This window comes from Salvelinus alpinus, chromosome 18 (assembly GCF_045679555.1).
Source record: "Salvelinus alpinus chromosome 18, SLU_Salpinus.1, whole genome shotgun sequence".
Lineage (NCBI taxonomy): Eukaryota > Metazoa > Chordata > Actinopteri > Salmoniformes > Salmonidae > Salvelinus > Salvelinus alpinus.
The window spans coordinates 8,477,623-8,489,915 of NC_092103.1; the positions used below are offsets into that span (position 1 = coordinate 8,477,623).

At 45.0% G+C, this 12,293-nt stretch overlaps 1 protein-coding gene across 4 annotated transcripts in view; it reads right to left on the bottom strand.

Moving 5' to 3' along the window:
• LOC139543651 (chondroitin sulfate N-acetylgalactosaminyltransferase 1-like) overlaps window positions 1-12,293 on the bottom strand; it is a 37,398-nt gene that overhangs the window by 18,557 nt on the left and 6,548 nt on the right. The window contains exons 2-3 of one of the 4 annotated variants that reach the window (XM_071349943.1): window positions 11,539-11,655; window positions 4,548-5,920 (exon numbers count right to left, since the gene is read on the bottom strand). In XM_071349943.1, the coding sequence (XP_071206044.1) occupies window positions 4,548-5,274 (727 nt within the window). In that variant the 5' untranslated portion in view covers window positions 5,275-5,920; window positions 11,539-11,655. Of the gene's footprint in view, window positions 1-4,547; window positions 5,921-11,538; window positions 11,659-12,293 lie in introns of all 4 variants that reach the window. The other 3 variants (XM_071349944.1, XM_071349942.1, XM_071349945.1) reach the window with 3 other exon arrangements.

Here is a 12,293-nt window from a genome sequence, read left to right on the forward strand (position 1 = left end):
GAATATGCACATATAAATATATGGATGAGCGATGGCCGTGCGGCATAGGCAAGTTGCAGTAGATGGTATGGAACAGTACATATAGTTGAAGTCGGAAGTTTACATACACCTTAGCCAAATACATTTAAACTCAGTGTTTCACAATTCCTGACATTTAATCCTAGTAAAAATTCCCTGTCTTAGGTCAGTTAGGATCACCACTTTATTTTAAGAATGTGAAATGTCATTAAAAAAGTAGAGTGATTTATTTCAGTTTTTATTTCTTTCATCACATTCACAGTGGGTCAGACGTTTACATAGACTCAATTAGAATTTGGTAGCATTGCCTTTAAATTGTTTATCTTGGGTCAAACGTTTTGGGTAGCCTTCCACAAGATTCCCACAATAAGTTGGGTGAATTTTGGCCCATTCCTCCTGACAGAGCTGGTGTAACTGAGTCAGTTTTGTAGGCCTCCTTGCTTGCACACGCTTTTTCAGTTCTGCCCACAAATTTTCTATGGGATTGAGGTCAGGGCTTTGTGATGGCCACTCCAATACCTTGACTTTGTTGTCCTTAAGCCATTTTGCCACAACTTTGGAAGTATGCTTGGGGTCATTGTCCATTTGGAAGCCCCATTTGCAAACAATCTTTAACTTCCTGACTGATGTCTGAGATGTTGCTTCAATATATCCACATAATTTTCCTCCCTCATGATGCCATCTATTTTGTGAAGTGCACCAGTCCCTCCTGCAGCAAAGCACCCCACAACATTATGCTGCCACCCCTGTGCTTCACGGTTGGGATGGTGTTCTTCGGCTTGCAAGCATCCCCATTTTTCCTCCAAACATAACGATGGTCATTATGGCCAAACAGTTACATTTTTGTTTCATCAGACCAGAGGACATTTCTCCAAAAAGTACGATCTTTGTCCTGATGTGCAGTTTTTTATGGCGGCTTTGGAGCAGTGGCTTCTTCCTTGCTGAGCGGCCGTTCAGGTTATGTCAATATAGGACTCGTTTTACTGTGGATATAGATACTTTTGTACCCGTTTCCTCCAGCATCTTCACAAGGTCCTTAGCTGTTGTTCTTGGATTGATTTGCACTTTCCGCACCAAAGTACATTAATCTCTAGGAGACTGAACCCATCTCCTTCCTGAGTGGTATGACGGCTGCGTGGTCCCATGGTGTTTATACTTGCGTACTATTGTTTGTACAGATGAACGTGGTACCTTCAGGCGTTTGGAAATTGCTCCCAAGGATGAACCAGACTTGTTTTTCTGAGGTCTTTGCTGATTTCTTTAGATTTTTCCATGATGTTAAGCAAAGAGGCTCTGAGTTTGAAGGTAGGCCTTGAAATACATCCACAGGTACATCTCCAATTGACTCACATGATGTCGATTAGCCTATCAGAAGCTTCTAAAGCCATGACATCATTTTCTGGAATTTTCCAAGCTGTTTAAAGGCACAGTCAACATAGTGTATGTAAACTGCTGACCCACTGGAATTGTGATACAGTGAATTATAAGTGAAATAATCTGTCTGTAATCAATTGTTGGAAAAATTACTTGTGTCATGCACAAAGTAGATTTGCCAAAAGTATAGTTTGTTAACAAGAAATTTGTGGAGTGGTTGAAAAACGAGTTTTAATGACTCCAACCTAAGTGTATGTAAACTTCCGACTTCAACTGTACATATGAGATGAGTAATGTAGGATATGTAAACATTATTAAAGTGCCGTTATTTAAAGTGACTAGTGATACCTTTATTAAGTCCATTTATTAAAGTGGCCAGATTTGAGTCTGTATGTTGACAGCCACTTTATGTTAGTGATGGCTGTTTAACAGTCTGCTGGCCTTTGAGATAGAAGCTGTTTTTCAGTCTCTCGGTCCCTGCTTTGATGCACCTGTACTGACCTCGCCTTCTAGATGATAGCGGGGTGAACAGGCAGTGGCTCGGGTGGTTGTTGTCCTTGATGATCTTTTTGGCCTTCCTATTACATCGGGTGCTGTAGGTGTTCTGGAGGGCAGGTAGTTTGCCCCCTGTGATGCGTTGTGCAGACCACACTACCCTCTGGAGAGCCTTGCCTTTGAGGGCAGTGCAGTTGCCGTACCAGGCGGTGATACAGCCCGACAGGATGCTCTCGATTGTGCATCTGTAAAAGTTTGTGAATGTTTTAGGTGACAAGCCAAATTTCTTCAGCCTCCTGAGGTTGAAGAGGCGCTGTTGCGCCTTCTCCACCACACTGTCTGTGTGGGTGGACCATTTCAGTTTGTCCGTGATGTGTACGCCGAGGAACTTAAAACTTAAACAGGTTATTTTCCTGACACCACACTCCGAGGGCCCTCACCTCCTTCCTGTAGGCCGTCTCATCGTTGTTGGTAATCAAGCCTACCACTGTAGTGTCGTCTGCAAACTTGATGATTGAGTTGGAGGCGTGCATTGCCTCACAGACATGGTGAACAGGGAGTACAGGAGAGGGCTGAGAACGCACCCTTGTGGGGCCCCAGTGTTGAGAATCAGCGGGGAGATGTTGTTTCCTACCTTCACCACCTGGGGGTGGCCCGTCAGAAAGTCCAGGACCCAGTTGCACAGGGCGGGGTCGAGACCCGGGGTCTCGAGCTTGATGACGAGTTTGGAGGGTACTATGGTGTTAAATGCTGAGCAGTAGTCAATGAACAGCATTCTTACATAGGTATTCCTCTTTTCCAGATGGGATAGGGCAGTGTGTAGTGTGATTGCATCGTCAGTGGACATATTGGGGCGGTAAGGAAATTGGAGTGGGTCTAGGGTATCAGGTAGGGTGGAGGTCATATGATCCTTGACAAGTCTCTCAAAGCACTTCATGATGACAGAAGTGAGTGCAACGGTCATTTAGTTCAGTTACCTTAGCTTTCTTGGGAACAGGAACAATGGTGGCCATCTTGAAGCATGTGGGGAGAACAGACTGGGATAGGGATTGATTGAATATGTCCGTAAACACACCAGCCAGCTGGTCTGCGCATGCTCTGAGGACGCGGCTAGGGTTGCCGTCTGGCCCGGCAGCCTTGCGAGGGTTAACACGTTTAAATGTTTTACTCACGTTGGCCACGGAGAAGGAGAGCCCACACATTTTGTGTCTGTTATTTGAACTCTGTGAAGCATTTATTTGGGCTGCAATTTCTGACATGCAGTTAACTCTAATGAACTCTTCAGCAGATGTAACTCTGGTTCTTCCTTTCCTGTGGCGGTCCTCATGAGAGCCAGTTTCCTCATTGCGCTTGATGGTTTTTGCGACTGCACTTGAAGAAACTTTCAAAGTTCTTGCTTATTTGAGCTTTTTTTTGCCATAATATGGACTTGGTCTTTTACCAAATAGGGCTATCTTCTGTATACCACCCTGTCACAACACAACTGATTGGCTCAAACGGATTAAGAAGGAAAGAAATTCCACAAATTCACTTTTAACTAGGCACACTTGTTAATTGAAATTAATTCCAGGTGAATAACTCATGAAGCTGGTTGAGAGAATGCCAAGAGTGTGCAAAGCTGTCATCATGGCAAAGGGTGGCTACTTTGAAGAATCTAAAATACATTTTGATTTGTTTCACACTTTTTTGGTTACTACAATGATCCATATGTGTTATTTCACCGTTTTGATGTCTTCACTATTATTCTATATCGCCTTTTGGAAAGAAACTCTTAATTCCTTATGAGTATGTTTAAGAGCCGATACCTGAACAAGTATTTCAAGGGAGAGATAGAGGTACATAAACAATTATGGGTTTTCAGTATATTGTTGGTATGTCGACACACACAGACAGACACAGATAGACACCACACGCAAAGGCAGGCACACACACACACACACACACACTTTCCCTCTCCCAGGTACACGTAGGAATTAGTCCGACATGGCTCCAGTAAAGATGTTGACCTTTCAGAGGAAGCGTACACCCTCTCTGAGCTTGTAGAGATGCTACACACTGAATGGAAAGCAGCTCTACTCATTTCCTACTCCAAATCATGCAGGACGAGCTGGATATCCTGGCTGTGGCTCTTCAGCACCTCTATTATGGCTATCGCACAGCAAAGCAAAACAACAACAACGAAAAAAACAAGAAGGAACACACGAACATGTTCGTTACGGATGTAGTTTACCAGAGAAAATATAGAAACAATCGTTAGATTTTCTCCGTTGGAAATGAGGATGTGCTGATTATTTATTTGTTTCCGGCTGGAGTTCAATTTGGTGAATTCATTGTTATGATCATTTTCATATCATTTTTATTACAACCGTGTCAGTATTCCAATAGTTCAACAGCCACTCCACAATGTAGCTATTGTAAGCTGTCGTAGAATAGTGTGGAGCAGAACCTTGTATATATGCCATACACAGGAGGCTACTGAGAGGAGGATGGCTCATAATAATGGCTGGAACGGAGCAAATGGAATGGCACCAATTTGATACCATTCCACTTATTCTGCTCCAGCCATTACCACGAGCCCGTCCTCCCCAATTATACATACACAGTATGTATATCATTATGGCTGTATACATATGGCTCTGGTATGGAGCTTAGTGACTCACCTTCTATGAAGTCTGATGGTGAGTAGACCTTGGTGGTGTGGCCCTTGTCTGCTCCGTCTCGGGGTGTGTTGAGGCTCCGCAGGGCTGTCTCCAGCGCTTCACTCAGCTCATCCCTCCGGTCCTTCCTCACGGGCTTCTCCTCAGGGTGCCTTGTCAGGCCCATCTCCAGCTGGTACACCCTCTGCAGGGTGAAGCTCTCAAAGGGCACCACGGCGTACTCATTGGGTATTCTAGTACCCTGGTGGACCTCCGCCCGGCCCAGCTGACTGCGAAGGAACTCCTGGAGGTCTGTGTGGCTCCTGTCAGCCCCAGGCCCCTGGCCCCCCTCCCCGAGGGCACCTCCTCCTGGGGACTGTCCGCCCTGGCCTCTCCCTGCCGCCCGCTCCATTGTCTCTTGAACTCCTTTGAGTTGCTCACTACGCTCCTGCAGTGCTTCTTTTAACTGGGCGATCTGCTTCTTCAGACTCGCCATGTGTAGCTTGTGCTGCTCCTCACGCTCCGCTAGCATGGCCTGGTAGTCCTCCCGCCCCGGGGATCCGCTCTGAGCCGCCCCTGTGCCCCCTGCTGCCCCTACCCCCAGCCCTGGGTGTGGCAGGGCGTGGCTCACCAGGTTGTCCTCGGAGTGGGGGCTGCAGGTCATGACGTAGAGGAGGGACAGAGAGCAGCACACTAGGACCAATAGCACGCCCACACGGGACACCCAGGCCAGCAGACCCCTCCGCAGCATCCCGCTATTACCCAGAGGATCCAGGGATACACACACACACACACCTTACCCTCCAGCAGTCTCACCGCCCACTAAAATATGATTGTCTTTGTGATTGATATTAATGTCTGACTAACCAAAGAAGATCCGCCTGAATGATCATTTGGGCCATTATAAGGGACATCTCAACATTGCTCATACCATTGTCTGGATTCCTCATCCGTATGTTTGCGGTCAAGGGTGAGGCCCATTGGTCATGTCCCCTTCTCCTTCGCCCCTGGCTGGGGCCCAGTAAGGTTTGCCGAGGTCCAGAACCTGGCTATTTCTATTTCCGATCCGGTCATTGGTAACAGACGCCATTCATCAGTGACTTCATCAGTGACTCACATCACATATGGTCCCACTACTTTCACTGTGCACCCTGCTCTTTCCTTCATGTCTGATGCTGCATTACAGGCCCCTGAGAGAATGTCTGTCTGGGATTCGTTGTTTATTCCACTGGACTCATGTTGAGGGGTGATGACACATGATTCGTCTTCCTGGACCTGATTGAGTAAACTGCATAGAGGAGTGAGAACACAAACCACATCCCTTAAAAGAAAGTGAATGAACATTTTGGGTTGTTCGCAGTTTCTTCATGATGTATATATCTTCCATGAGTCGCCTTCTGGAGGGAGAGAGAGAGAGAGAGAGAGAGAGAGAGAGAGAGAGAGAGAGAGAGAGAGAGAGAGAGAGAGAGAGAGAGAGAGAGAGAGAGAGAGAGAGAGAGAGAGAGAGAGAGAGAGAGAGAGTGTGAGAAAGAAAGAGAGAGAGAGAGTGTGTGAGAAAGAAAGAGAGAGAGAGTGTGTGTGAAAGAAAGAGAGAGAGAGAGAGAGAGAGAGAGAGAGAGAGAGAGAGAGAGAGAGAGAGAGAGAGAGAGAGAGAGAGAGAGAGAGAGAGAGAGAGAGAGAGAGAGAGAGAGAGAGAGAGAGAGAGAGAGTTAAAACTCAGTTGGTATGAAAGCGCAGTTAAGGTTCATGAGTATATGGTATCATCACTATCATTAACATCCCATAGTCATCATAATCAATTTCTTCAAATCTCCTTCATCTAGACATATGTCTTGGTATATACGATTGCTTGGCTCTCTGAAAATGAAGAGCTTCACCTTGTGGTAAAGTGCAGTATAAATCTGTGATGTTTTATTTTCAGAGATAAAAAAATTGTCATAAACATGGGAGGGCTAGAGGTCTGCATGAGGTCTAAGGTCTATTGCATGAGGATATAGGGAAGGAAAGTAGTTTCAATATCTAACTCAGATTATAAAACATGCCACTCAATTTGAAATGTTTACTTTGATATGAACTGAAAGCATGGCTTTCTACCTAGCGACACAGCCAAGCCAAGCATCTCACAATCCCTTTAACTGCTGAATAACAATGTTTGCTAGTGATGACAGTGTGGCACTATGGGGGCTGTTCTAAAAGCATTAAGGACTGTAGACGTATGTGGACACTTCTGCCTGCCTCTCCTCTCACTGTGGAACAACTGGATCAGTAGGAGACAAGCAAACACAAAACAAGAAAATGGGCCATTTACACACCCACACAAACACTCTCTCTGTCTCTCTGTCTTTCTCTCTCATCCACAAGAAAATTTCCTTAATCACATTAAGGAAGACTGTATGGACAGAGATAGAAAAAGACTGCTTGCATGTAGGCCTATGTTTCCAAGCCTGTGTGCTGTGCACGATGGAAGCACGGATCCACGTGTGTTTGTGAGTGTAGTTACTGTGCAGTTAGTGTGTCTGTACGCATATCTCCCTGTTGACTCACCACACAATGATCTATTTTATACTGTACCAGTCAAAAGTTTGGACACACCTACTCATTCAAGGGTTGTTCTTTATTTTACTATTTTCTACGTTGTAGAATGAGAGTGAAGACATCAAAGCTATGAAATAACACATATGGAATCATGTAGTAACCCAAAAAAGGGGTTAAAAAAATCAACATACATTTTATATTCTTCATAGTAGCCACCTTTTGCCTTGATGACATCTTTGCACACTCTTGGCATTCTCTCAACCAGCTTCACATATGCTGAGCACTTGTTGGCTGCGGTCCAACTCATCCCAAACCATCGCAATTGGGTTGAGGTCGGGTGATTGTTTAAGGCCAGGTCATCTGATGCACTCCATCACTCTCCTTCTTGGTCAAACAGCCCTTACACAGCCTGGAGGTGTGTTGGGTCATTGTCATGTTGAAAAACAAATGATAGTGGGACTAAGTGCAAACCAGATGGGATGGCGTATTGCTGTGATAGCCATGCTGGTTAAGTGTGCCTTGAATTCTAAATAAATCACAGACAGTGTCACCAGCAAAGCAACCCCATACCATCACACCTCCTCCTCCATGCTTCACGGTGGGAACCACACATGCGGTGATTACCCGTTCACCTACTCTGCATCTCACAAAGACACGGCGGTTCATGCAAAATCTCTAATCTGGACTCATCAGATCAAGGGACAGATTTCCACCGGTCTAATGTCCATTGCTTGTCAAGTCTCTTCTTCTTATTGGTGTCCTTTAGTAGTGGTTTCTTTGCAGCCATTCGACCATGAAGGCCTGATTCACGCAGTCTCCTCTGAACAGTTGATGTTGAGATGTTGAGATGTGTCTGTTACTTGAACTCTGTGAGAGAAAAAAAATTGGGGCTGCAATCTGGGGGTGCAGTTAATGAACTTATCCTGGTGTCACAATTTCAATGGTGAATTGAAGGAGTCAAGTGCAGAAAACAGGGTAGTTCCTTTGCAAGTGGAAATATTTATTTCACCCAGAAATACTCTCTGAGAAGGCTACGCCACACAACACAGGGCGCGTCAAAAAATACAGTCCAACATCAAAAGAAGACTGAATCCACTACATAGAAAAAATCACCATCAACCAACAGAATAACAAGCCCGCACAAAAGACGGCGGGCCAACTGGGTTTAAATAACCCCCTAACCCTAAACACAAAACAGGTGTAACCAATCAGACAAACCTAAAGGAAAAAAGAAAAGGGGATTGGTGGCAGCTAATAGGCCGGAGACGACGACCGCCGAGTGCCGCCCGAACGGGAAGAGGCACCATCTTCGGCGGGATTCGTAACACCTGGGTTACTCTGGGTTTTCCTTTCCTGCGGTGGTCCTCATGAGAGCCAAATAAAATATATTATGATTTGTTTAACACTTTTTTGGTTACTACATGATTCCATATGTGTTATTTTATAGTTTTGATGTCTTCACTATTATTCTACAATGTAGAAAATAGTACAAATAAAGAAAAACTCTTGAATGAGTAGGTGTGTCCAAATATTACACTTTAAACGGTAGGCTCAATGCAGCCTGCTACTAATGAAAGGACCAGTTATGTCAGAATACCGGGCTGTATAGGTCCTGTGCTCTGTGCCTGGGCTGCTGGGTCAAACCAGTCGCCGATGTTTACATAAGCATTTACGAAATGAATGCATTATGTAGGGATTATGAATGTGCTACGTACGTAGACACCATTGAAAAAAAGTTCCCAGATGACTTTGCCCTTCCTGTAACAGCGCCATGGCCACTTTAGATCTCAAGAATCTAAAGTGGCTTCTTCCTCTTGTCTCCTCTCCTTCATCATTGCTGGTCTGAGATTGACTGAAATAAGTGAAAACAATGTGGGGGGAGCCTGAATAATAGAAATGAACTTTCACCTGCCTGGTTATGTTATGAACTGCAAAGGAGACAAGAGGATGTGACGTTACGACTATTGAGATGTAGCCTGTGAGTCCATATAGCCTCTAATTACCAGGCATCCTTCTAGCAGCACAGGGATTCCCATGCCACAGAGCCAGGGACTGGGGTTGGGAGGAGAGACTGAATGAATGGTGACTCACAGCCAAACCACTGACTCTCACTGACTGTGTCAATGGATAGATTCACTGGTTGTCATTTAACTCCCTAAGGGAACGGACAGGGCTGTCATACCACAATATATAACCTCTAAATCATATTACGGGATGACGTGTTCTTCTCTAACATTCATAATTAAATGATGATTTATTATTAAATTACAGCATCATCATACTGATTCTATCTACATTTAGTACAATGTAACCCTCATGTGAAACTCAAATAAGATAATTACGAAAAGTAACATCTAAAGAACGCCTAACATCTACATCTACTTCTGAGAACTCGGGTAATTTGTCAACTGACCTACAAGTCTTGACTTAATTTCCAACTGAAGTAAAACAAACTGGCATTGTATTTCAGTCAGGAAATGATGTGCCTTTTTTTCTCTCATTTTGGCACATCTCATCTCAGCAGTGGCCACTGTCCAATTAGAGAGAAGTAACTGTGGTGACACAGTTTACATGAGTTTAGTCACCTCTGATTTGTGCTGTTGTGCCTAAATAGTTACGTACCACAGTGGGTTCTGTCTTACAGTTACTGCTGTTACTTCTGCTCATGTTTCTGACTCTCTCCCGGGATTTGCATGACTAAGAGTGATTGGTTTGTTCCTTTGGAGCAGTAAAGCCAGATTCATGTTTATGCAGAATATTTAATTACACAGTGGCTAAATCTGAATCATTATATGATCATTACGCAAACAGTGTTTATAAATATTTATAAACGCTTGTATACAAATGTAAAAATGCGATAGATAGATATAGAGAGAGAGACAGACAGACAGACAGACAGACAGACAGACAGACAGACAGACAGAGGAAAAACAGATTGATAGAGAGCGAGCGAGCGAGGGAAAAGAGGGAACGGCAGAAAAGAGAGCGAGGTGAGGTGGCGAGTCGGGCGGGCGATGATCAGATCGGGACGCCTCCTGTGTTCAACGCTGAGCGGCATCTGGCTTTGGCACAGAAGCGACGCCCCCTGTTAGAGCGGCTTCCTGGCTACATTGGTGGTGGAGTGGCGTGGAACTGTGCTCGCCGTTCTGTGGGTGGGAGGTGGTGGTGTGTGTGTCTTTATAGTCCCGTATAGCTCAGTTGGTAGGGCGTTGCGCTTGCAACGCCAGGGTTGTGGGTATGATTCCCATGGGGGACCAGTATGAAGGAGAAAAATATGAAAATGAGTGCACCTACTACTGTAAGGGCGTCTGCTAAGTTAGTCGGATTTAAAAATGTTAAATGTACTGGGGCTACGTCAAACTAATATTTACATGTACCTGGGGGAGGGAAGAATGTGTGTGGGGGGGGGGGGGGCATTATTATTATAAATAGTGACACGTTTCTGGCCCATTCCCAGACAGCAGTCACAGTTATGCAGGAGAAATAACTCCTGAAACAGAGAAGGGAGGTTTGGGAGGTTTGAGAGGTTTGAGAGGGTTGGGAGGACTGGGAGGTTTGAGAGGTTTGGGAGGTTTGGGAGGTTTGAGAGGTTTGGGAGCATTTGGGAGGTTTGAGAGGTTTGGGAGGATTTGGGAGGTTTGAGAGGTTTGGGAAGATTTGGGAGGTTTGGGAGGTTTGGGGGGATTGGGAGGTTTGGGAGAATTTGGGTTTGGGAGGTTTGGGAGGATTTGGGAGGTTTGGGGGGATTGGGAGGTTTGGGAGATTTGGGTGGATTTGGGAGGTTTGGGAGGATTTGGGAGGATTGGGAGGTTTGGGTGGATTTGGGAGGTTAGGCAGGATTTGGGAGGATTGGGAGGTTTGAGGGGGGCGGGAGGGCTTCTGACAGCCTTCTTTTTCTCCTCAGTAGAAGAGACTGTCTCTGTGAAGTGTGAAGTATGATTCTGTGACAGTCTCCAAATGTACAAACAGTAGTTCAATGTGTGTGTGTGTGTGTGTGTGTGTGTGTGTGTGTGTGTGTGTGTGTGTGTGTGTGTGTGTGTGTGTGTGTGTGTGTGTGTGTGTGTGTGTGTGTGTGTGTGTGTGTGTGTGTGTGTGTACCCACGTGCGTTACTAAATACATGAAGCTAGAATGTACAATAATTTACCATAGTGATCATTTCAACAAGACACATTCGTTACATACATCCCCGTAAGGCATAAGCAGTAGTCGGTCTGTAATCACTATAAACAAGAAAATTAACCACAGAAACACACCACAAGGCATGATTCTGACCCTATTAAAAATACTCTGTGATCTCTGTATTTTTTCTGTTATTTTCCCTTAGGGAACGTACATAGGCTTTTACAGCGAATCTGTCTGAACTGGTCGTGGTAAAAGGAGGATGTTCTACTGTGACATACAGGAAAAGCTCCAGGTGGGGCTGCCGGGCAAGCTCCAGGTGGGGCTGCCGGGCCGCGCCACCTGGTTTCACTGCCTTACCATAACCCCATCATCAGGTCCATCCCTGAGAGAAAGGAGGAGAGCACGCAAAACCAGTCCCAGATGTCATTGGAGAGCAGTCCTGGGTGCACGTTTCGGACCAAGTTTTTGGAAAACCTGCTTTAGAGAGAAGGAAAAAATGGAGGACAGGGTTAGAGGAAGAAAGAGAGAGGGGAGAGAAAGAGAGCTAGAGTGATCTATAGAGAGAGAAAGAGAGGGAGGGTTAGAGGTAGAGAAGGGGCTTTTTGATGTCTCTCTGGCCCTCAGGTGATTCTCCTTCCCCTTGATTAGGCTTACTGGTAGCTGGTTTCCTCAGTGCCAGACCCAAGCCGTATCCTAGCCTACCCTACCCACCGTCTGGCCCACTCAGCTCTTTAAAAAAACATCTGTTTTGCTACACACTAAACACATCTCTCAGTTGCACACTCCATCTCTCTATCGATGTACAGTACACACAAAAGCACACATTGACATACAACAAAGTCACAAAGTATTTCAAATGGTAGACCTATACCCTATACTTAGTAAACACAAAGAGAACATAACATCATACCTGGGTATTGAAACATTCGCTGTGTACTTTCACATTCTTCCAGATGCTCACAACTTCTCTCAACTAGGCTGTGTCTTTATAGGTACTACAAATAGTGCAATTAGTTCTGCATGTACATTGCTGTGAAAAAGTAGGTTCCCTTTATTTAATATTAGGTTTCGGTTGAAGATCTGATAACATTCAGTATCATAAAATATGCAAA